This window comes from Manduca sexta, chromosome 10, assembly GCF_014839805.1.
Source record: "Manduca sexta isolate Smith_Timp_Sample1 chromosome 10, JHU_Msex_v1.0, whole genome shotgun sequence".
NCBI classification, from domain to species: Eukaryota; Metazoa; Arthropoda; class Insecta; order Lepidoptera; family Sphingidae; genus Manduca; species Manduca sexta.
In genome coordinates, this window is record NC_051124.1 from 4,173,454 (window position 1) to 4,200,032 (window position 26,579).

At 34.9% G+C, this 26,579-nt stretch overlaps 2 protein-coding genes and 2 long non-coding RNA genes across 5 annotated transcripts; 2 read left to right on the forward strand and 2 right to left on the reverse strand.

Moving 5' to 3' along the window:
* Nucleotides 1-825: 825 nt before the first annotated feature.
* Nucleotides 826-8,463, forward strand: LOC115444370 (voltage-dependent anion-selective channel). 2 transcript variants are annotated; one of them, XM_030170128.2, is made up of 7 exons: nucleotides 826-991; nucleotides 1,258-1,398; nucleotides 3,237-3,395; nucleotides 4,066-4,229; nucleotides 6,407-6,634; nucleotides 7,315-7,523; nucleotides 7,717-8,463. In XM_030170128.2, the coding sequence occupies exons 1-7, from the start codon at nucleotides 869-871 to the stop codon at nucleotides 7,806-7,808; spliced, it is 1,116 nt and encodes a 371-aa protein (XP_030025988.2). In that variant the 5' UTR covers nucleotides 826-868; the 3' UTR covers nucleotides 7,809-8,463. The 2 variants fall into 2 exon arrangements, with proteins under 2 accessions (XP_030025988.2, XP_030025989.1); XM_030170129.2 differs by lacking the exons at nucleotides 826-991; nucleotides 1,258-1,398 and adding an exon at nucleotides 2,341-2,534 and having other exon boundaries at nucleotides 7,717-8,268.
* A 611-nt stretch (nucleotides 8,464-9,074) lies between these two features.
* On the reverse strand, nucleotides 9,075-16,430 carry LOC115444387 (COP9 signalosome complex subunit 4). The gene is made up of 9 exons (XM_030170150.2): nucleotides 16,084-16,430; nucleotides 15,390-15,469; nucleotides 14,627-14,778; nucleotides 14,221-14,324; nucleotides 13,305-13,490; nucleotides 12,772-12,890; nucleotides 12,356-12,510; nucleotides 11,877-12,093; nucleotides 9,075-9,264 (listed from the first exon to the last, which is right to left on the reverse strand). Exons 1-9 carry the CDS (start codon nucleotides 16,164-16,166, stop codon nucleotides 9,131-9,133), a joined length of 1,230 nt encoding a protein of 409 aa, XP_030026010.1. The 5' UTR covers nucleotides 16,167-16,430; the 3' UTR covers nucleotides 9,075-9,130.
* An 855-nt stretch (nucleotides 16,431-17,285) lies between these two features.
* LOC119188894 lies at nucleotides 17,286-22,704 on the reverse strand. The gene is made up of 2 exons (XR_005112145.1): nucleotides 22,287-22,704; nucleotides 17,286-17,474 (listed from the first exon to the last, which is right to left on the reverse strand). It is a non-coding gene; the product is annotated as an uncharacterized LOC119188894 (long non-coding RNA).
* Nucleotides 22,705-22,746: 42 nt separating this feature from the next.
* LOC119188893 lies at nucleotides 22,747-25,725 on the forward strand. The gene is made up of 6 exons (XR_005112144.1): nucleotides 22,747-23,135; nucleotides 24,111-24,246; nucleotides 24,330-24,422; nucleotides 24,662-24,781; nucleotides 25,016-25,243; nucleotides 25,637-25,725. It is a non-coding gene; the product is annotated as an uncharacterized LOC119188893 (long non-coding RNA).
* The last annotated feature ends 854 nt before the right edge of the window (nucleotides 25,726-26,579 follow it).

Genomic DNA, 26,579 nt, shown 5'->3' on the forward strand with positions numbered 1-26,579 from the left:
TAAGTACTTTAAACCAATAAATAGGTACATACACGTCCTCGTATGTGCGATTTACAAAGAAGTAATTTCTGTCACCCAGGAGCCGCTAACTAATCCAGAAGAATCATCAACGCCTCCCTCTCTACCTATCTTTAAGATTAGAAACGAGAAATGAGATAGGAAGATACGTCACTTTTCAGGAAAACTGTGGTGTGAACTCGATGCGATCTATCGGTTCCTACTGTTTTTTTTTTAATTTCTTTGAATGACAAGATGAGCTTGCAGTTCGCGTGATGTGATACGACCGCCCATAAACAGTAGAAACAACATCCAATACCTTCATTACAAAATATTGTTTGGTATTCCACTGAGCCCGCCATCCTGAGACATGAGGTTTTAAGTTTTATTATGTCCAGTAGTTGCCCTGGCTACAATGTCCTTCAAACCGGAACGCAACAGTGAATACACACTGTTGCTTGGCGGCAGAAATAGATATTGCGGTGGTACCTACCCAGGCGGACTCTCACATATGAGAGCCCTACCACCAGTGAAACTGAAACTGCAATCAAATGTGGCAACAACTTGGCTCTACCTAGAGCGCACCGACTTTCAATTTCCGTAGTCTATTAATGTTCATACAATAACAGGCTGGTATAATTTTAATGATCGTTTAGACTTTAGAGATACAATATCTTTCGTTGGTCGAAATGTGCCTACCTACTTACGATTTAGGTGCAATGAAACTATACCTATCTACATAATTTGACGCGTCCGAATAAAACATAGTGGCCCAGTAGATTAATATTTTTCATTTTTTGCCAATCTAGGCGGTTTGGCCCTGTCATAAATTTTTCTACATCCCCTTTGAGCTAAATGGTTTTTAATAATTATGTCAATTTTTGAGTATTTATTCGGTACCACAAATGGCAGCAGTATATGGGACTTCTGGCGAAACTGTAAATTTCCAGCAGTAATAGCATTAACGCAAGAGACGATACCGTGCCTTCGATCCGTAAGTACTAGAAATAAAAAAAAAAACTAATTTTAAATAAATGAGACTAAAATCTTTAAGAAATACAAAGAATAATGCAATGTAAGCACGGTGACCACTGTCAAGTGCCGGCAGTTCTGGAAATTGTTTTCGGAACAAAATATTTAAGTTTTAACTTAATCTCCAAAACTAAACGAGAAAAAAATAATCATTTCAACATTTGCAGTTTTCTTTTCGCAAGTAGAGATAGGCACTTATAATGTATATTGAATATAATTTTATAATAGGATGGTTCCCTTGGCCAAATGGTGATTTGCAAGGATGATGAGGGCCAAAGAGTATCCTGTCCTTGCACCAATGACGATGATGCTGGCGACGATGAAGATAACAGTTTTGCATTCTTTAGAAGGATCTGGTCTTTTAGCAATGTGAGTAGTTGCTACAATATCATGATTTACCTAAAGCTCAGATTTAGTATGTGACACTCATCATCAAATATTTTTTTAACGTTACATTCATATTTTACAATAACTGTACTTTGTAATTAATTAAGTAAACCTGAGAACTCTTCTCAGCCGGTATCACACCGAATGCAAACCCATGCACGGAAGGGTATATGTTTTCCTCTCCGCCTATCTCAGTAAGTTCCCATCCGTTCCCCATTTGCTTTCCCACTCTCCACCGGGCCTCTGTAATCCCAAAGCGGAGGTAGTTTGTATCCCGTTCGCAGGTTTTTCCACCACCACGCCCACTAAAAAAACTAAAAAAAACTGTATCCTCATACCCAAGAAAAAAATAATTGCTCGTTGAAGCGTATTGCTTTTAAACTTAAGTCCTGGACATACTCGGTATTTTTGGTATGTACTCGGATGAATATCCAGCTGACTACGCAAATCAATCATTACATTTAACATAACATAGTGTCTGAAACATATTTTAATAATTATTATAGTTACGTAAGTAATTACGCATTTTATTTTTTTCGGTTTTAAATAAAACCTTCATGGTTTCAAAAATGATACGAGTAAAAAACTTCAATAATTATTTAAAATTTCGCGCTCATCATTGCTATTCCCACAAAAAATATGTAGAGCTTTATGAAATTAAATTGTACATAAAACTATTTCAGAAAAATATAATTAATTATTTTATGAATATTTATTTAATTTAGTTATTATAAATACGAAACTCATCTCTATAAAATAATTGGGAATAAGTATTGATCACCTATGAGTACAAGAGAGACGTCACTGTCATCGCATTTAGTCAATTGAACTTTTTATTTAATATTTTTGGAATAATTCATATCGTAATACACAATAATGAAAGAATAATTGTTAAAAAATATTGTCATGTTTTTTTAAATGAGTTAAGATAAGTATTCGTTTCAAAATCATAATGTAGGAATCACGTCAATAACGCTAGTTCCGGTGTTTACGCCCTCTTGCGGCTCGTTGCGAATATTGAAATTGTCTTGTGGTGTGGTGCAGGAGGTCTCGTACTCGGCAATTTGCCTGGAATTCGCAGTTAAATTGTTTCAATTTGTGACTTGATATAAACCGCAGTGAGTAAATCTTTGCATTATTTAAAAAATATGTATATTCATATTTGTTAAAGCATTAGAGTATAATTCTATTTAGGTTACAATTGGTGGTCTGCGCCGGTTATAACGGGGCATTATCGACGTCATATTCTTATTTTGTTAAATTTTCTTCGTTTTTCTATTAAAAGACCAATCTAAAGATAAAAGTACTGCAGTATTTCAATTTTATTTGCCGAAATATACTGCGTTTTTTTATAATTACCAAACTGAAACGTCAGTAAGAAGTTCTCAGTTAATCGACGCATGTGATTTGTACCTTTGAAATTAGAGTTCGCTACTTTTACACGAAGGTCAAGTTTACGAACATCGGAGAGTAGTAGGTCTTTTATTTTTGTGTAAATTATTTTTTCTCATCCACGTACGAGGAAAAGGGAATTATCGATGCTGCTCGTTATGTAATACTGAGAGTGAAATTTATAATGTCTCGGCGTCGATCCCGACCCTGACACAGCTGGCACTAGTTATTTAATTTGCAGTTCGCCATTAAGCTTGTCTCTCTTAGCCTTATCATTGCCGAGGTCATGCGGCACATACACCATTCATATCTCATAAATAACTGTTTTGGAAGGTTAATGACACATTTTAGGTTATGAATAAGCCGAAAAAATTATGGTCGTAAATTTCTTGATTAAACGTGTGGTATAAGTGAGCGATTGCTTGCAGGGCATGGCTCCCCCATACTATGCTGACCTTGGAAAGAAGGCCAACGATGTGTTCGGCAAGGGCTACCACTTTGGAGTCTTCAAACTTGACCTGAAGACCAAGAGCGAATCTGGTGTGGAATTCAGCAGCGGTATTGTCTCCAACCAGGAGAGTGGAAAGGTATGCAAACTGTGTGTAAAATTGACTAGTCATGTATAGGTCACATCAAAATCTATAATGGTTGAGGTAGGATCCAGGAAAGTCTCAGAAAAGTTTATAAGATATAGAGACAGAACATTCAAGTTGGCAGCAATAAAGCTTTCAGGTGTTTTTATATACATTTAATACTGCCCAATTTAATTACTTATTTTTCACTATTTCAAAAATTAGAATTATCACATTTCTTTCTTTTAAAATAAAACAAGGACATTTGAGTAGTAAGAAACATAAAGGAAATCTGTATTAAATTGTACAAATATGTTCAAACAAGTCGTAAAACCAGACTATGTCATATTAGTAAATATTATATACCTTGAGCACTAAGTAACTATACTATACAAAAAATAATGACATAAATACCGCTACTTTGTCAAAGATTACAAGATAAATTGATAATAATTTTAAATAGCTAAAAGTATGTCAGATTCATATCAGTTATAATTTGTAGTGATAAATTGTGTAATCTAACTGAAATATCAAAATAAAACATAGTATTACCAATCATTGGCAATTGTACAGCAATTTAATTTACTTCTTTATTACTAGTATATACTTAGTATTATTAAAAAATATATATATATTATATAATGGCACCATAGAGAAATGTAAAATATGGTTCTATTTGTTCCAGGTATTCGGAAGCCTTTCCTCCAAATACGCTGTGAAGGACTACGGTCTTACATTCACAGAGAAATGGAACACAGACAACACACTGGCCACCGACATCACCATCCAGGACAAAATCGCCGCCGGTCTCAAGGTAACACTTGAGGGGACCTTCGCACCACAGACCGGGTAAGTCTTACTCACACATATATCTTTGTACTACTTGAAAATATTTGTACAAGTGAAGCTACATAGCATACAGTACTTATATATTAATATGTATCTTGTATCTTCGGAACAGTAGACTTACTTTTTCAATGTTAAATCTAATAGAAGGTAATAAATAACGCCCGAAATTAATAATGTATCTACTATCCAAGACTGAAACCTATCTTAGATTGCCGACTATCTTTCGATTGGTCTCCTATCGGCATGCCAATATCTTAACTCGCCTATCCTTGCTTGCCTTCATCGATAGATCGCTGGCAATCCTTTCCAGATGTCGTTCCCTCCTGACCATTCCATTTTATGCAGAATATTCCATTCGTAAAAAATACTTTTTGTATTTTCCACAGAAACTATTCGTTTCAATATTTGCCTAATTGCGAAAAATAAGACTTGGAGTAATAAAAAAATATTTTATGTATTTTAGCCCTCAAAAGAAATAATTTATAATTAGTACATGTCATATTTAAGATACAAACTTTTAATTAGTTTCAAAATGGAACGTGAGTAATGTGGTTGCTAACATATTTTGACACTGAAGTTTAATAACATTGTTCATAATATATTAATAAATCTTTAAAGGAAGGTTTTTAGTATGAAGTACGCAGTAAAATCGGTGCCATATAATAATAATTGGACTCTGTACACATTATCCAGTGTTATGGAACAAATTACAATTCCGTTATACATAATTGTTGCATAACTTTAACCGTTTATGCAGCGCACGCAACGGAAGCTCTCAAAAGTAATCAATTTTAGCCGTTTTTGGTCCCATTGGTCATAGTGTGATGATATACCTTATAATAGCCATCCTCAATAAATGGGCTATCCAACACTACAAGAATTTTTCAATTCGAACCGGAAGTTCCTGAGACCAGCGCGTTCAAACGAACATACTCTTCAGCTTTATATAATAGTATAGATAATGTATGGAAATTTTGCCTGTTTCTATGTTTTAACTTTCAACTAATAAAACTATGTTAATTTGTAATTATTATTTTGAATTACAAATGTAGATAAGCAATAAAATAAATAGCAGTGATTGTAAAGGTATTTTATTTTACTAAGTAAAGAAGTTATTTGTTAATGCTGTTCTTTCTCCAACATCTTGATTCTCTATATTGTTCTCATAATTAATAATATCAGCAGTTGATAACTCCACTTCGGTTGGAATTTCCTCTAGCCTGTGATTCCGACAAATATTGTGCAAAACTGCAGTTGCAATTATTATTGTTTGAACTTTAAGTAAAGATAAACACAATGTCAATGCAATCACAGGGAAGCGACGTTTCCATGTACCAAATGTCCTGAAAAAGATAATATAAATATTTCCTATTCCTCAGCAAAAGTTGATGGAATGGAGAAACACCATAGTTCCTGAAACAACGACGCAATTGCCCCTTGTTAGTACCTATCTAATAGTTCAGTAGGTACGGTATTGTTTATAAATAATGTCAAAAATTATTTACCTTGTACATAGAAGTAACACGAATATACGAGATCAGTTTAACTAACACTGATTGGCAAGCAGATTTCGAAAGCCTAATCTAAACGTGAAATCAAACTCATCCAGGGTCTGCATGTAATTAACTCTTTTCATTACCCGTGATGAAGCGCGACTTTCAGTTTCGCTATCAGTATCGCTAGTCCCTCCAAATCACTGTCGTCACTGTCACTAGAGAATATGGATATTTCCATTGCCTTTTCGTTTCCCTTAAAATCAGTGTAAGCGATATTCAAAACATATGGAGTAAACTGAGGAATTGGTCCGATTGGAAAATGCGATTGTTTACAACAATCAAATCAAATGTCAAAACGGGTAGATAGAGTATTGGCAAGCGTAAACTGTCATTTTCAAACAGAGGGTAATCTATGACTGAAATCCGTCCTCTCAAAGATCGATTATTGTTAGAGATAGCTTACTCAATCTATGGATTGGTTATTGGCATGCTTTATCCATAAAAACGAATGAATTATCAATCTTAGATGGCATACATTGGATTAGGATTGGTTATTAATTTCGGGCGTTAGTCAATTATATACTCCTGTACCGACTATCTCTATCTTGTGGACTGAAATATTTATTCAAAGTATAGTGTTCGCCAACAGCAGCCTATAGCATGTGTCATGTTTTAAATTAGGAGCAAGACCGGCAAACTGAAAACCTCGTTCGCGAACGACACCGTAGCGGTGAACACCAACTTGGACCTGGACTTGGCCGGTCCCGTGGTGGACGTGGCGGCCGTGCTCAACTACCAGGGCTGGCTCGCCGGTGTGCACACACAGTTCGACACACAGAAGGCCAAGTTCTCCAAGAACAACTTCGCCCTCGGCTACCAAACCAACGACTTTGCCCTACACACCAATGTGTAAGAAATTTTTTATTTTTAGTAATGTTTTGTTGTTTGATCAAGTAAATGATAGCACATTATAAAACATCTATATGTTTTATAATTTTTTTTTTATAAAACATATAGATGTTTTATAAAAAAAAAATCAGAATAGTGTACTGAAATGTCTCAATATTTCGAGATCTAATGAAACTGATTACAGCAATACTAATGCATCTTTTACCGACTTTATACGTATTTTCACACGTCCTTACTTTGTGTGCGATTACTGTGACCTCATTAGCGTAAAACAAAGTACGTCATAAGTAACATAATGTCATAAAACGAAAGGTTCGCAGCGATTGATTACTGCGGCAATAGGGTTATTGATTTTATACGATTGCATAACACTTGCCCCAGTTGATGTTCAGCAAGGATGTCGCTCGTTATGTAAACCGGTCACGGACCAGTTAGTACCAACGGAATTATTGTCCTAATGTGTGCACACTTTTTGTATTACGACATCGTGTTTTACTGTAAACCTCTTAAACTACATATTCATTAGACATCTGAACACAGCTATTCTTTAGTTAATGCTGGGTATAAAAATACATGACGCTGAAAATGGTCATTGTCGAACAAACGTCTTGTTTAAATTACTTGCGCACACATTGTAATGAGAGAATGAGGTATTGTAAATATTTTATTTTGTAATTTAGTGATAACGGCAAGGACTTCGGCGGTTCCATCTACCAGAAGGTATCCGACAAGCTGGACTGCGGCATCAGCATGAAGTGGACCGCGGGCTCGGCCGACACGCTGTTCGGCGTCGGCGCCAAGTTCGCGCTGGAGCAGGACGCCTCCCTCCACGCCAAGATCAACAACAAATCTCTCATCGGACTTGGTTACCAACAGAAGTTGCGCCCAGGTGAGTTTACATCAGTTTGATATACTTACCTGTTTAAGATTTAGTCTATTTTTATGTCATGTGATCACGCACTATGTTATTTTTAACGCATGACTGCGTTATCAGTGTTATCATTTAAAAACAATCTTCCGATGTGTGGGGAGGTGAGATTTGTTACGCAACACACGTGACGTGATTCGTGTTGTGGTTTCAGGCGTGACTCTGACGCTGTCCGCCGCCATCGACGGGCAGAACTTCAACGCCGGCGGCCACAAGGTCGGCGTCGCCCTCGAGCTTGAGCCCTAAGCCTCCGCGGGCCAGCTCCTTTAGTATTGTAGATAATATATAATGCAATATCTGTTATACACATATAACGGGTTACAAAGCGATTATAGCAAATCAATTTATTAAATACAGTATCTTCAAGTGTTCTCTGCATATTGTACTTTTGCGTTCAAAACGCAGCAATAAAATTGTCGAACTTTTGAGCGGTTGCTTTTAAGTGGTGAACGCGGATTGCCGTTGGTCGCTCTATTGTTTCTATTTCAAGATGGCGGACGCGCTTACTTCCTCATAACGTTATTATTAGCGTTCCAATGTATATGTTTTTATATAAGCACGCTGCGAAACGAACATTTTTACTAAATGTTCTGATTGCATCTTATACGTCATCCATGTCTGTTGTCATCTTGTAAATAAATACCCATGGCGTATTATCCTATTGATTGAATGGTAATAAAAATGAATAGTCTGTTGGAATCAAATGCGACATTGTTTTATTAGACCTGCGACCTCTCCTGACCTCAGTTCCTTTGAATAAATTTTGTATCTTGATGTGATTAACTGTTTTCAATATCGATGGATGCCATGAGTACGATATACATACATTTAGAAAGGATATTTATTAATTTGATGCCTTTATATTTTGTTTTTAATTTAATAAAGTGTTTTGAACAGTGGCCTTTATGTTCTGTTGCATTTATATTACATACAAATAGCCCCGCACATACATAGTTACATACAACACGCCGAGCGATTCCTGGGGTTTAAGAAATAGGTACACAAAATCCTTAGTTGTGTATGTCACACAGCAGGGTTACTCAACGTCACCTTACCACTTTTGCATGAATTCCAATGGCGAAACTCTTTTTGGAAACACCTTTGTGAATAATTTTACACAATTTTAAACATAGTCGATTCATATACTTCCATTTTATTATGATTAATGACTGTGGCAAAAGCAAGTTCGGCGGCCGCTATTACATAAAACTTATAATGTAGGTACCACCACCTTGAGTAAACCTGTGATATTTAGGCGCGCGCGACACGACATTTTGGAGGAAAAGTCCGAGCCCAGACTAAAAAAACAATTTTTCCTTGAAAAAATATGTGCCTTAATAACCTAAAGTGGAGGCGACCCCCTCCGCCGCCCCACCCACCGATTTCTAACCACGCCTGTGGTCATAGGTTTGTACTCGAAAATCCTACGGGATACCCGATCTAAAGGTCAAATCCAATTCATTAGAATAATTGGTTGCTTAAAGAGATTTATTGCTAACAAATAGACCAATGAAATGTTATTAACGATATGCGGAATATATTTTAATCAATACACATGTTTACACAAATTACTGAATCATTTCTTCTTCCATAAGTTTCGCCATCCATTCGGGCTCAGCAGCTGCGATCTTCTCTATCAAACTATTCACTTGGTAGCACAAGCTTTGAATCTGTTTATCCCATTGCGGCAAAATCTCCCGAGCTGAAAATAATTCCATAAATTAGAATAACGTCCAGTGCCGTAACGTGAGTTTCTGTCGTAAATCCAAAGCGGCGATAGCCTAGTTGTGGGTAGAACGGACTGCAGACGAATGCCCGCAGATTCAAACCTAAGGGCACGCACCTATGACTTTTCTATAAGTTATGTGTATTTTTTGTGAATTATTGCTTGTTTTAACGATGAAGGAAGACATCGTGAGGCGCGAGCAAATCTGCATACCTGAGAAGTTCTTTGTAAGAATTTTAAGGGTATGTGAAATCTGCCAATCGGGACTAGCGCAGCGTGGTTGACTAAGTTGCTGTTAATATTTTATTATTATTGCCTACACGTCACTCACCTTGATAGATGCAGTATGTAGGAAGTTGCCTAAATGTAATTTAACACTGGTTACAGGCCAAAACGTAATTTTCTATACTCTTGCAGAGCGCAAGCTATGTGTTCAATTAAATCGGGCTTTATAACAATTTGTCAAAATTATACAGAAATAATGACTGATACCATCAAGGAAATAATTATAGCAATATAAAGAATCTGTCATGAAATAGGTCATGGGTCAAGTCGACGAGTGACGTCATAGGTTAACACATTTTTTTTTGCAAAGAAAATACGCTTTATCGGCACCTCCACTGGAAGGTAAGTGTACCAGTTATGTTGGTTTTTACGACCCAATGTCAACTCTCGAGAGCTTTATAGCATCATCCGAGCGAGTATTGGACTGAGCCCCTAACCTTATGTACACTCTAAATCGGCAAACTCGCGACGGTCTATATCGGCACATGTAAGACTTGAAAGTCTGATGTTTTGAGGGAAACAAAAAGTTTTGTATGAAATTTACCTACTCTAATGTTTATATTTGTGGCGGTACAAATAGTGCACACCGCCATCTCGTCAACATCGCCGGAAATGCAAGATGATCGATGCAGTGACACAACTGTAGTGATATCACACAGCAATCACGATAGATGGCGACATCGATCCTGAATTACGCTTGCACAATTTGCGCGACGTGCAGCATGTATACCACCTCCCAATAGGAACTGTTGGAGGGGCCGCGGCCGGTCACGCGCAACATCTGCCTGACTGGGAATCTTCCCCTTCCATAGAGGAACGCAACCATCTGTTCCTCTACAGCGGTGTCTACCTTTACGCCGCTAACATTTTCTCGATATTTCCTTGTAGATTATTATTTTTCTTTAGATTCAATAGCTCAAATTATTTCAACATTTTCTATTATTATTTTATTAAACAATATTTCCGTTTACTATATTAAAAGAATCTCCCAAATTTGGGACCTGGGACTTACCCACATAGTATACTCATGTACACAAAGGATTGGAGAAAACAAAAACAATGAGCCATAAATAACAGAAACGCAATATGTAATGCACGTGTACACACGTTCCCAAAGTGGATTTCATTTGTTATTCAAGTATGGGCAATTCACTTATACCTCGCCAAATACCTAACATTTCAAGTACACGATTGATAAATAATAACGCGTGAAATAAACTACATTAGTCGGGAATTTAGATTTATAGATGATTAACTTTTGCTTGCAGTTTCCGCTTTCGTGAAAACATCTTTTGCCGATCGTCCGACTTAATATTTTCTGGGAATAAAATTTCTATATTTTGAGTTAACTAGCAAAACATCGGTAAAAACTGCTCTCAATTCTTTGCAGTAGTTTTTGTGTGATGCGTGTACAAATATACAGACAGACAAATACAGGGTCATTTGGAAAATGACACAGGCATCAGCCTGTAACAATTAACATTTCTTTTTTTTCAACATCCTCAACTGTTGACCTAAAATTATGAGACCCATATTTTTTCTTTTTTCAAAACAGATTTTTTATTCATAATTTTCAATTGAATTTTGAATTGAATTTTGTTTCATTCTAAAACGACGTAAGCAACAAATGACGTCATATATACGGTTCAAGACGTAATAACCTTTGCTTTGCAGTAAAAAAGAAGTGAAGTGATAGTTTTTTTGTTTCTCTCTCGTTTTGAGCTTCGGCATTAACAGACCGCTTGGTCGTTTTATGACTGGCATTAAATCTATGGACCAATAAAATTTCGACGACCTTATCTTTCGCGAACTTTTTTTAGCTTATTTTTGTTCGCAAAAGCTATATTAGAAATAACGTTTTGACCCGCTGATACCACTCTAAGCCTATGACATCTCGGGCGCCTCTAACCCAACCCTCGTCTAAATTTGATATGTGTTTGCCTAATGCTAATTTTAGATTAGCAAGGAATATATTACCTAAGAACTTCCGTTAGTATTTATACTAGCGAAAATATTTTCATATTTTATACTCATTTAACTTGATACAAGCCTGCAACCAAAAAAATTCTTAAAAATCAGCTTGCCCGGATTGTCAACATGATAACAGTTGCTTACTGAAGGCAACTTCTGTATGTTTCTTGCTAATCTAAACCTAGCGGCTATACAACATAAACGGTAGGCAACGGCTTGGCTGTGCCTCTGGCATTGTTTTAGTCTATGGGCGAGGGATGCTGCTTAACATCAGGCGAACCGCTCGCTCGTTTGCCTAGTAAGGCAATAAAAAAAAAAACGTCGGTACGTACTCTCGAAGTGCACGACGGAGCTGATCTGGTCGATGTATCCGTTCATGCGGCCCTCGCTGATCATGTGGCTGGCGATGCGCTCGGCGCGCGCGGGCGGCGTCTCCAGCAGCGCGCCGAGCTCCTCGAACGTGATGTTGTTGTACAGCTTGCTCGCCGACAGCAGGTTGTGCTCGAACACCGCGCGGTCCAGGATCGTCGACCCGTCGGACGTCGTCGCCTACAACATTATTTATACTGAAAAGGTCAGTACTGCGACCGCGCACCTGCCGCCGCTCCCACTGAGCTGAGCATGCATCCATTGTATTATATAGTAAGTGTGATGATGACGTAGCATGCAAACTACAATAAAGAGCAGAAAAAAGTCATTTAAACAAATAAGTCACGCGCGCTTCCTTATCCACCCGCGTAAATGCAACAAAAGTAAAAACGATATTAAAATTATTGTAATTTCTAAATAGGAGGTATCTAGTCTGAATTACCTTCTGGTGTGTCTGCATAAGAGCTTCAAACTCGTGTAACTCCGAGCGCCTGATGATGCGGTCGAGGTACATTTTTTCTAGTATAGAGTAAGCTGGCAGCTGTTGGCAGCGCTCGTCCTTGAAGAGTGTTGCTAACATTCTGGACCTTTGCTGGCCTGTACAGTAACATGGTCTAAATTTGAATATTTAAAGAAAAAATAATTAATTATTGGAGATTTTAGTAATGTCTCTATTCTTAGCTGAGCTCCTAACAACTAAAATTAATAAACATTAATTATTATCTATAATGAATACGAGAATAAACCAATCAAAATGCCTATAAAATATTAAATAAATTACTCAACTTTATTTGACTGGTTCATTTCCATGATCGGTCAAATGGCGATGGTCAGCTACACTATGTAATCACAACTTACCTGCAGATGCAAGAACTGTGCAAATGAGAGCATTCCTGAGGCAAGTCATTCTTTCATCCTCATGTATTATGTTCCTGTAGGACAGTTCATTGTACCGCTGTGCCGCTTCAATGAATTTCCTGTAATAAAAATACTTGTTTTTTATGTAATTATTTCCCTACATATTCTGATATACACAATACTATCAAAGTATAATTTTTTCATATCAGTCAATTACTTATATATTTTAGAACACAGGTCGTAAAACATTTACTGACTAATAATCTATTAAAAGAATAATTTAGTATGTAAAGAAATTTAAAAATATTTTAATGTTTTATATGGTGCCCATGATAACAGAATTGTTTAGTTATGTGCAAATCGTCGAATTGCAACAAGATTAAAAATTTCTATTAATTAATAAGAAGATAACAGCAACAAAGATTATTATAATTGGTTTACTCATCATTGTAACTTCACACATCTCAGAAATCAAATCCTAGTATTTACCATAAGGGTTAAATTCTAACAAATATAAAAATTAGTAAAATTACCTTCTATAGTCCAAAACCCTCGCATAACACACTTTGTAGTAAATCTGTAGTTGTTCATTGGTGGTCTCAGCTTGAAGCAAAGACGCTCTGTTCACAAATGCTTCAGCCTGCACGGGGTCATCAACCTCCAAGTATAAACGGGCTATCTTCAAATATGTCTCTAATTTATAGTCTACTGAATATTGTCTGTAAAAAGAAGAACAAAATAACATTTTAAGCATACATTAACAGCAAGGCAGATTAGGGAATCTACCAATTACAATTATCTCAACCTAATGAAGGGTTAGTGCAACACCAGTTTTACAATTTATTTAAGGCGATACCTCAAGGTCCATTTTCATATCTGGGTAACTAAACAAGTTTTGGCAAGTAAAGAATTTAAATTCACGTCTAGTTAGTGATTAGTTCTCGCAGTTGAAAGAAAAACGTAAAAATAATTAATAATCATGGATATTTCGGCCTTTAAAATTTAATATGACGAAATTTTAAAGGCAGAAATATCCATGATTATTAATTATTTTTACATTTTTCTTTCAACTGCGAGAACTAATCACTAACTAGACGTGAATTTAAATTCTTTACTTGCCAAAACTTGTTTAGTTACCCAGATTAAAGCCGAAACAAAATGTATGGAAATGGACCTTGAGGTATCGCCTTAACTTATTTTTTTTCGCCAATAAGAGATAATTGAGAGATAATTTTAATAGGAGATAATTTAAATGTTAGATAAGGTAAATCATATTATAATTAAGGGTAGCTATACTTAAGAGTGCAAACAAAATTGACGGATGCCCATGTTTCCAAAACATCTCATGAGTTGCGTGCGTAACAGACTTTACCAATTTTTTAATTATTTCTAATACCAGCACACAGAAGATATAGCAGAGACTTGATTTAAATATAACATTGGTCGTACTTTTGTCCTGTTTCCAATGGTATGCCCACAAGTACATTTGCAGCTTCTTTCCAGTTTTGGTTACGCTCGTAGATATCAGCCAAGTGTTGTCTGATGCTGGCCACCTGTAAAGTAAAACAATATTTTACATCATTTTTTTTCATGTTGTTAACAACTGGTTGGGCCGCCCATAATTCAAGTTACAATCACCTCTATGTATTTTGTGGTATCATTCATACCTAACAATTCTGCATAAAACAAATAGTATGTGAAGTCTGCACTACACTAACATGATAGATATAAAGCAACACACAAAACTTAATTCCACAGGAAAATCTCAATTATGCTCTCTGTTTGATTCTGTTTCTGATGACTTTTGTTGTTCACATGCTTACATAAAAGATTAAAAATTATTTTTATAACATACCTGTTCTTCAAATGAGATGACTCTAGGCTGTATCACATCTAGTGCAAAATGTGACACCTCCTGAGAGACATTGTCAGGGAGCAGTGCCAGGTGTGTGCTCACATCGGTCAGCAGCTGTCTGGATATCACTAGACTCACATTCTCATTCACAACTATAAAGAATACAACATTATGTGATTACAAATTGGATGTTCTGAAGACTTATTTCTACATTCAACTTCAAAAATTATAATAAATCTAATATTGCATTGTCAATTTCAAATATTCTATGGTTTAAGGGTGCATTGTATACATATTACACTACCAACCATGTACTGTATACTATCCCATTGCTGGGAATTGACCTCTATCACAGATAATTAGGGCTTAGTCAACCACAATGGACTAATGCGGATCAGCAAACTAAATACATTACACTTAAATACCATACAAATTTTAGACAATTTTCTATAAAATAATATAAAATTGACCATAAAATAAAAGATTTTAATCATCTATGATATATTTTAAACATGCAATAATAATAATTTGCTCCCCAAGGTACCATTAAAATTATTGAATAAAATTGGTTTATTTTGGCATGGAGACAAAGTTGATGTTGACATAAACTATTTCTATCCTAGATAGGTATTCTGAGAAACTATTCTTAGGGAAAATCATTGTGTAGAAAACAAAAATAGTAAACTTTCATATTGTAGTAAAAAAAATATAAACAAGTCTAAAAGAGATAATATTATTGTATTCATATGTGTTTTGCACTTACTTGCTTCTACAAATGCTTTGAGTGATTCAGCCAATTCTCCCTCAGTATTTTTTAGAATTTCTGTAAGAACATTGCGGTACCTAAATGAAAACAAAAATATTAATTATTTACACACTGTTGTATGTAAATTGTAGAACTGGTAAGAACATATATAAACAATATTTTCTCAGCAAAAGGAATGAGTTTAATTCAATATTACGTTGCAGTAAAACCTTAATTAAAAAAAGGTTTCAAATGTTTTTAAAAGACATTCAAAAACATTAAAAAAAAATTATAAATTGAACAATATTATTATTTAAATCTATGAATTGAGTTTTGTGGATTAAAATAATTTAATTTATTTATTATCACATTATAGATATAATCTAATAACCTTTACAATACAAAGGATTATTATATTAATGTACTAATCTCCATAGTGTAATAAAGGAAAAAAGAATATCCTGTCAAACTATATTATTCAATACCAATAGTTAAGCATTTATAAATAAAAAGGACAAGAAAAGGCTATCTGAAACTATAGTCAGTTTATTTATTCGACTGATATATATCAAAAAATAAATCGTTAGAAGTCATTATTTGTACAAAATCAAAATCAGTGCATAGACCAGAGTGTGAGGTCTTCCTGATCCTTTTGGTTTATTTTATGATATATGCACAGTTTATTTATAAAAAAACCTAATAGTTTACTCACTTCTCTGCTTGATCTTTATGCAAGCCTCCAGAATTTCTCAGTTCATTCAGATATTGGCGTACACCTTGTAAATTTAAAGGCATAATTGAATTTTAAATATCTGTTTATTTTTCGGGTTTTCGGTAGTGACAAATGAATAGGTTTTCTGCAGAGACCAATAAACGTAGAGAATTATAATATATAAATAAACGTTTTCTGCAACTTCTGTTTGAGAATTTTTGACTTCCAGTATTATATATTAGTCTATGTTTTTGACATAAGGCAAAATCGATTTAATTTTTAGATTGTGGCTAGTTTATTGGTCTCTGATTGTGGCTCCATCGATGAAAGTGATTTTGCAAATATCGAAATAGGAAGTTATGGTAGTCTCTTGACTGCGATTGTTGAGCGGTGAGGAGCATAGCAAAATAGTCTATAAGCGCTACGCATAAATTGTGTATAAAAAATTATGAATATATATATAATTATAAGCCGAAAAACCGATTTCAAATTTGTTATAAAACGGTATTATTTTTACGACGTCAAGTTAGAAAATCTAAACAAATGATCACGTTGGCAGCATGATTCTCACCTTAGCCAGTTCCTTGCGGCGTGAATGTAAAAAAGTATAAGAGTGTTTACATCCGGAATGGTGGCATGAATTCAGACACGGAATTCAAAAATCTGAAAACTGCTAATATAATGACTGCACTTTAAATAGCTCGTCGTGTGCGGGAACTGAAATGTTTTTTTATCGTAGTTTTTTAACAATGACCTGATAGGTAGGTAAGTTTCAACACCAGTGCACTTTTTTTGGTTACTTCTATATTTCTTGAAACAAAAAGTTGGGCGTCTCGTTTAAAAGCCAACCTTATCACGTATGAATTTCTATATTACGCGATGCATAATAATTGATATTTATAAAATCGAATAGTCAGTTGCAACGACGCTAACCATAGATTATTTTGTTCATCGTGATTCTTGTTTGTAATTCTTATTTTGTAATGTTGGCTACATGTGACATACAAAAAAAAATTAAAAGAAGCGCCATTGAAATTTTGGGCGAAAAAGCGCGGGAAACGTTCGAACTTGGCGGGTGTTTTATTTTGGCTTAAAGGAAAAAAAAATATTTGTATATAAAATTAGTCAGTTAAGTTGTATATTGTATATATATATTTACTTATTTCTTTTCATTTTACTGTGTATAAATAGAAACACTACTATTGGTAAGTTTTTTTTTAATAAAATTTAATATATTATGAGCAGGATGAAGGAGCCCCCAGACCCTGGGGTGTTGTTCCTGAACCTTCACAGTTCATAACTGTAGATACTGCCTCTAGTATGGATACTGATTGTTCAACATCCAATGTAAATAAAAGAAAACGGGCACGTCTGCATAGAATTTGTAAAATCTGTAACAAAAAAACGAAATAACCCAATGGCAATTGAATCTGGCAAACATGGTTGTTGTTGTGTGGACAGTGATGAGAAGAACTCTGGTGATCCATCTCCATATTCACAAGTGCAGTCAACCCCAGTTGTTCCTTCTTCGCTTCCAATCGTTTCTGACTCTTTAGGTGAGGTTAAAAGAAAGCAATATTCCAATTCAGATGCAGCACCCTTTGTAGTTCATATTGTAAAATCTTCTGAAGACACAAATAAAGATGTTAGTTTTCATCCAATATGCTTTGGTCGCTTTTACTCAAATATCAAATAGACAATATTGTCCTAGGCAGTGTAAAGCGTATTGGACGCAATAAAATATCCATGGCATTTTCCAATTGTACATCGGCTAACACATTTTTAAGTCATACTGCATTAACCGAAAAGGGCTATGAGGCATATATCCCAACATTTCATATCACAAGAATGGGACTTGTAAGAGGTATCCCATGTGATATGTCCCTAAGTGAGGTAAAAGAAAATATAAGAGTTCCCTTAGGTTGTGGAGAAATTATTAAAGTTCGACGCCTTAATTATAAGAGTACTGTTGATGGGACTGTGACATGGAAACCCTCACAAACAGTGGTGTTAACTTTTGACGGCCAGGTTCTTCCCACGCGCATATTTATGTGTTATAATGCACTTAAAGTAGATTTATATATATACCCAACTATTCAATGTTTTAATTGTTGTCGATATGGACATACTAAAACTAGTTGTAGATCAAAGCCTAGGTGTTATAAATGTGGTCATGAGCATAATGGCTCATCTTGTAGCTGTGAGGTGGATGACAGTTATTGTTGTCTTTGTGGTGGCCAGCACTTTGCTATTAGCAAGTCTTGTCCTGAAGCAACTAGACAATCTAATATAAAAATATACATGGCGCAAAATTGTGTGTCATATTCTGAAGCGTCTAAAATTCATCCACCAGTAGTAAAATCATATGCTGACACTTTAAAATTGTCTGAACCACCTTCTCTTAATGCGGGAACTGAAGATTTTAAATATCCATTTACTCAATCACCACATAACAAATCTTATAAGAAAACTGTTTTCCAGAAGCCCCGTCCTCCTCTGAAGCCAGGAAAAGGGTATGACCGCGCAGCTCATCAAGCTCTAGTGAGTGACTACAACTCGCATTCTTATTCCAATGGATGTGCTCTCCTTCCAAAGCAGACGATCTCAACTCTTCTTCGTTAGAGTCTCAGCCTTTGATTGATTTAGTTATTTTTCTAATTGAATCATTGTCACAAACCACTTTACCGTCCTACGTTGCCCCATTATTTAAAAAGATAACACAATTAATCAGTAACAATGGCTCACTTGAACAACATCCTACAATGGAATTGCCGAAGTGCAATTCAAAATAAATCAGATTTAATTTATTTATTAAACAAATATAGCCCTAGTTTAGTAGTTTTAAGTGAGACATGGCTTAGACCGGGATTTTGTTTTCGAATTCCTGGTTATTCATGCATTCGAGAAGATAGATCAGATGGGTATGGTGGAGTTGCTATACTCATAAAAAACTCCCAACATTTTTCTCCCTTAAATTTACCTTCTCACCATAATGATTTTTCTATTGTTGCTGCTTCTGTTAATAATATTTGCTTCGTTTCGATTTACATTCCTCGCCCATGCCCTTCTATATTTCGAGAAGTAGATAATATTATTTCTATATTACCAAAACCTTTTTTTTTAATTTTGGGGGGATTTTTAATTCACATCATCAGTTTTGGGGCTGTTCAACTACAAAAATTGTGGAAGAGGCCTAATGGATATTATAGATTGTTATAACTTATGTGTTTTAAACTCAGGCGCTCCTACTCGTCGAACTAATCCTAACGAAGGTCTTAGCGCCATTGATTTATCAATTAGTACACCAAATTTAGCAACTTCACTTACTTGGGAAATCCTTTCTCATTCGTATGGTAGTGACCACTTTCCTATTGTTATTCGGTTTCCTCAAAATAATAAACCTAATATAACTCGATCGCCTCGCTTAAAATACATGCTGAAGGATGCAGACTGGGTGGTATATAAACGATTATTAGATGACAAAATTTCTCAGCTTCCGGATATTGAGTGTAATGACGAAGCCATATGTTCTGAGGCTCTTGCTAAAGCTATGATTGAAGTTGCGGATATAGTTTTTCCCATTAAAAAAAACAGGTCTTCCAAAATCCCTCTCCTCCATGGTGGGACCGAGAGTGTTCAAAAGCTGCCAAAAATAGAAAAGAAAGTGAAAGGGCTTATTGTAAAAATATGACAACTGAAAATTTTGATAACTATGTCCTAGTTTCTAAACAGACAAAAATTTATTTCAAAAGAAGAAAATCGAAAGCTGGAAATTATTTTGTACATCTATTTCCCCTGATACCTGTCCATCAATTGTTTGGAGTAATATTAGAAAGTTTAGATCAGCTTTTAAGGAAAGATCATTTTCTACCCTTTCTTCTTCTTTAACGGAAATCTTTTGGATAAACTGGCTCCCCTTCTGTTCCAGAAAATTTTCCACTTTACAGTACCCCAAGAATACATGACAAACATAACTTAAACTCCATGTTTTCGCTATCAGAGCTTAAAGGAATCCTAAGCAGCGTAAAAGATTCGTCTCCAGGTGAAGACGGAATTCCCTATTCATTTTTTTGCAACCTTAATGATAATGTCCTTCTTTATTATTTAAATATAGTTAATTCTGTAATGATTACTGGTAACATACCTGACTCTTGGAGATCCCAAATTGTGTTACCTATTTTAAAGCCAGGGCATGATTCCTCCCAAAGCTCATCATATCGCCCTATAGCTCTATCAACAGTATTGTTGAAGCTTGCTGAACATCTTGTAAAAACCGATTGGAGTGGTATATCGAAAGCAACCGTTTGCTATCTGATAGCCAATACGGATTCCGTAAAGGGAAAAGTACTTTAGACAGTATCAGTATTTTTGTGTCTGATATCCGTTTGGCATTTTCTCAAAATGACTCATTAATTGCAGTATTTTTAGATATTAAGTCAGCATATGATAACGTGGTTCCATCGGTTCTAACGAAAAAAATGTGTGATCTTAAAATTCCTGACATGCTGTCTAACTTTATTTCTAATTTAATAACAATAAGATATATTTCTGTTGATTCTGATGATGCTACCAAATTTTTAAGAACAGTATCAAAAGGCCTACCCCAGGGATCTGTTTTAAGTCCCTTATTATACAATATTTATACATATGATCTGGAATCATCATTAAATGGATCAGTTAAAATTCTACAATATGCTGATGATCTTCTCCTTTATACATCTGGTAAATTCCATACTGACTTGTGCTCTACCATGTCATTGGCAATGACCTCCTTAGAGTCTTGGATGACTTCAAATGGACTGGAGCTTTCACCTTCTAAAAGCTCTACAGTGTTATTTAGTCGGAAAAATATAACATCTAACGTTGATATAAAATACAATAACTGTTCCATTCCTCTAAAAAGAAGTGAAATTTCTTGGTCTCATATTGGATTCCAAACTCACAGGTTCTTCGCATTGTGATTATGTAGTTATTAAATGTGAACGAAATCTTAATATCCTTAGATGTCTTTCGGGTGTATGGTGGGGTGCTCACCCATATTCATTAAAACTTATTTATAATGCACTGATTAGAAGCCAGTTGGATTATGGGACATTTATCTTAGAGCCGGGTAATTTATCAGCTTTCAAAAGACTTGACTCGATTCAAAATAAGGCTCTAAGAATAATTTCGGGTTCAATGAAATCGAGTCCAATAAATGCCCTTCAAGTCGAGTGTGTAGAGCCTCCTCTTAAGTTGAGACGACAGTTTTAAGTGACAAATTTTTGTTTAGAGCTTTTCAATTTTCTGGTCATGCTCTCTTTCAAAAACTCCAAACTCTTTCTGAATATATTATAACTTCTCCTTTTGGCGTAATAAGTCAACTCCTCCTTTGGTTGTTAGTTTTCGTAAATTCTCTAACCTTCAAGCTCCAACATATCGTTCTATATCTCTTCCTCTTTATATGTATGGCTTTCAATCCCTTTTACTTAAACCCGAAATCTGTTACTCATTGGGTATTGAAAAAGACTATCCTAATCCAAATGCTCAATTTAACGAAATAGTAGATACAAAATGGCCTAATTTCCATCTAATATTCACCGATGCATCCAAACATTCTTCCTCAGATTTTTGTGGTGTAGGGGTTTACCATCCTCGTTACAATGTTATTCAGAAAATAAAACTTCCACCAGAAAGCTCTGTATTTACTGGAGAATGCTATGGAATTTATAAGGCATTAGAATACATTCTTCTCCTGAAACTTAGGAAAACAGTAATTTTTTTCGGATGCGTACAGCGCCCTTCAGGCCATTGAAAAATTCCCATTCAAAACTAAGCCTTCATCTAGTATAATTATTTCTATAAGAGAAATGCTATATGAATGCCTTTCTAAAGGTTTAATTGTAGTTTTAGCTTGGATACCTGGTCACTCAGGTATAAGTGGGAATATAAAAGCTGACCGTTTAGCTAACGAAGCGACTATGGATGGGGATGTATATCCATACATAAATTACTGTAGCGATCTGGCTACGCTTCCCTCAACTTCTCTGAGAGAATCTTGGGACAAGTATTGGGAAGAAACCAGACAGTTGAAAGGAAAATTTTATGCAAATGTTCAACTAAGCATACCTAATAAGCCGTGGTTTTGCAAATTGAAGCTTGGTAAGCGATCTACTAGTTGTATTATAAGAATGCGCTTGGGACATGTATGCTCGCCAGCTCACCTTGCCAGGCTTCATATTATTGGCAGTAGTGCTTGTGAATGTGGTGAGGAGGTCGGAGACCTTAATCACATTTTCTTCTCTTGTCCACGTTATGATCGTTCTTCATTCATAAATCGTCTCATATCCCATAATATTCCTCTTCCCACTTGTATTTCTAATTTACTCGTATTTAATATTGATATTTACAAAGCTATATCTTCTTTCATTGTAGAAAATGACATAAAACTATAATTTCATTTCAAGTATCAAGTAGTTACTTTCACATTTATTATATACTTTACAATCAAAGAGTCTTTACAATAATTTATTTTATTTTTTCAGCTTAACTGACTTGTATTCTAAATTCTTTATACTCTTTGTAACGTTTGTATATGTATAAAAAATCGTTTCCTTAACTTTGTTGTCATTGGCGTAGCACAGCAACCCAGTGCTTGTAGCCATTAAAATAGAAAAAAAAAAAATTTTGGGCACTTTTGTGGAAATATTTTGTAAATAAATCAACATAATTAATTTTGCACTACTAGAAACGAAAACTTGTGGAATTATCTGCGGCTCTAATATATTATTATATCGCTTGATGTGCTGTATTATTGGAGAAAGCTGTTTTAAAGAGTGTCGATTTGTTTTCAACCGTGGCGACTTGTGAGACTTCGGTCGGAGATATTTGACAACTTAAAATGGCGGCCCCTTTTGAACTCAAAAATCATTTTATTGTATTAATTTGATGCTTTTGAGTGTAAATCCTGCAGTGCAATCAGTAATAATTTACGTTATGAAATAAGACTAAAGTGGTTTAAACATGGATCACAACTTGATGACTCTTTAAACTTGGAAGGTGCTATGGAGAGTGTAAGTATTGTGTTATTTTTAAGATGATCTCCTTATTTGTTGCAATCATATCAGTACTTGGGACCATTTGATGTGATGATTGTTTACAACTGCTTCATACAATCTATGTTGGGTATTTTTTTAGTTATTGAGAAGCTGTATGAGTCCAGCAATTTTTTATATGATCACATTAAACATGTGTTATACTGCGTACTTTCCCCCCATAATATACATTTTTCAGTTTTATTTAAAATCTTTGCCTATAAAATGATATTTAATATAAATAATTACTAATTAAAAATGAAATGTATTACACAATCCGGTATTTAGTGTTTATCTTGTAGTTTGGGTTCAAATTTTGTTTCAAAACCCTTTTGAAAATAATAAAAGCACCCTACCTATTCGTATTAGTTTTATTATTGTTATGAGGAAGCAGGTTTTATTGGACAAATAACTAATGCAATAAAAGGTTATCACCATAGTTTACAAAGCTATTTGTTTATTTATCTGTCAATACTCAATTCCAAAATCAACCCTAATAGGGTAATAAGTATTAAGTTTATTTTTATTTATTATTAACTTTTCCATTAAGTTTTTAAGTATAACTGTCACAGCATGGTAATGCATGCACAAATACTAGAATCATAGATAGGTAGGAATATCCAAAATTGCATTTTTGTATGAAGTGTATATTGAATTAACACGACTTACACAGTTCTGTTGAAATTTAAGGTATGGAGTGGTGAATAAGTTATTACCAATAATAACGATTTTGTTGATATTACCTTTATTAAGAAAATGGAATTGGGTTATTTTTTATGACTGTTTGGTATTTAACGAAACATCATAGGACTTGAACAAATCAAATCGTAAAGGAGTTATTAGAGCATATAGAAATGGATTTTAATATTAATTTATATTTCTTTATACAAAATAAACATTTTTTAAACAACAGTAAAGTAGTATTTTTAACAGTGGCTTTTTATATTTTTGCAGATGGATTTTGATAATTCCGGAGTGGTGGTAAATCAGGCAGATATCACACTGGAGACAAGTGAACATGAAGGAGAGATCCCTATGGAGTTCGAGGAGCAGCAAATGTTAATGGACACTGGAAGTGAAGAAATTATTGGTAACAATAATATTATAAATTATAAAATATCCCTATGATAAAAAATTGTATTAATTATTGTATGTGCATTTTTATTATTGCAGTTACAGATTTTATGGGTGAACAGTTCTCACTGCAAGAGTATTCAGTGCAAGATGAACAGACAATTGATTCAAACGCGGACTGTTGAACTAAATGTATGTGACATTTTATATTGTAAGAATATTCATTATTTGAGTTGTAACTGGAAAAATTCAATGTCTTTATTTTCTAAAATAGCAAGGTGGTTAGATAATTAAAAAAGCTGCTAATTCCAAGTTTTTATAATGATGACCTAAGCCTTGTTTACATTTATGATAGTCAATTCCATTGTTAAATACTTCAATTACAATTATATTGGAGCATTTAAAAATTTTCTTTTTATTTAAATTTGTAGCAAATAGGTGCGATGACCTCACAATCAGAGACAATGATAGATTTACAACTCGAGGCTGACTCTATTCCACAAAGCATCAGGCAAGCAACTGCTGTTCAGCCCAAATTTGTATCTGTGAAGGTAAACAATCACTTTATTAAACCTTTTTAAGATGAAATGTGAGGCACTTTCAAGTCATGATGACTTTTATTTTTATCTCTAGGCAACCCTTCTAGTTTGGCTAAGCCATTTTTAATTCGTTTTTAGTAAATTTAATTTCGGAATAGTAATACTTTATAAGACATTACTTATAGCCTGGTGAAATCTTACAAATTATTCGTAATCTTACAATGTATGCAAAAAACACCATTGCAGGCTCCAGCATCTGTCCGGACAGTAAAGAAGGCCGAGGCTGCAGCGGTGCCGCGGCAAGTGGCGATAGCCCCGAAGCCCCCGAAGTTAGTACAGACGCAGAAAGCGACGTTCTCGTCGGGGAAGCAGTACGCGATCGCGCCCAAGCCTGTGGCGCTCGTCATGAACAAAAGCTTGAAGAAGGTGTCCTTAACTGGTGTGCAGGAGTCAAGGGAAACTCTGTTATAAGAAGTGAGTTTCTGATAGCTTGAAGTACATCCATATTGCATAGTGAATTATTGAGTACAAGTTGACATGTGATCAAACAGAGTTTGAAGTCTTTCCCATGTCACAAGTCAAATTGGCTCCAAAAAACTCATTTGAAAAAAAATATTGTTCCGTAAATAGTTACTCTATAACTCTACAGAGTAGTATGTTACATGATTAAAGCAGTAAAACTCAATATATTACAATCTCATAGTCTTTCATGAAATATTTGGGTCCTTCATGAATTGGTTAACTATTCTATTCACTTTAATCTGGTCAAATGAGAGATATTTTTGACAGCTTATAAATAATATAATTTAATTATTATTTTAAGTCAAGCAAGTTATTTATATTATATTTTATTATTTCTTATTACAGCCCCAGTAAACAAACAGTTTGTTATGCTCCCAACAGACGGCTCTCAGAAAATAAAACTGATGTCTGCCAGAACAGGTAACACGCTGCAGTGCGTTCCTTCTAGTTCGGATCACGTGAGTAATTGTTTTGAACTGTTTACATATATGTTAGGAAATTTTATAAATGCAGTCAGTGGTATAAAATGAAGTTATTATTAATTCATCCTGGATATAAAAATACTCATAAGTATATGTCAAGAGATTAGGCCCATAACATGTAATACTACATAATATTCTTTTTAGTATTATTATCAAATCAATAAATTTTTCAGACATGTTTATATTAATAAGGTATTTCAGTTCAAACTTATATTGTGACTAAATTGTTGCAGGCATAGAATACCGAATAAGACTTTAGGTGCAACACAAATTGCTAAGCCCATTGTGGGAAAAGTCATTGTGCAAGGTATGCATGTGTTTTGTTTACATATTTATATATTCTGTGGTACAATCTGTGTGTGTGTGCCAAAGCCCACGCGTGTTTGCGGTACTGTTTATGCTTTTATGGCAGTGGTTGGTTGTGAAACGAGATGTGTGAATGCTTTTGTTCTACCTTTTTGCCTATTTTATCCCATAGACTATGAACTAGTAGGAATGAGAATATGCTCATCTAACATCTTATTTTTATTGTAGGTGGAACGACCCCGACGCGAACAACCAGCCCGCCGTGATACGGAAGTTGCTGCAGGCAATGCCGCCACGCGCTACGTCATGCAACCTAAAACTGTGCCCATATACATTGGCGGCAACAAGGTATGTACAGAGAAAGTGATCGTGTTTTAATAGGGGAAAGATAACATTTACGTCATTAAGAAGGTATAGTTGAATTGAGAGCTTTGAAACATAAATACCCACGGATTTAAATTTTTGTCCGATATCACTGTAACGATCAACAAGAATCTTTT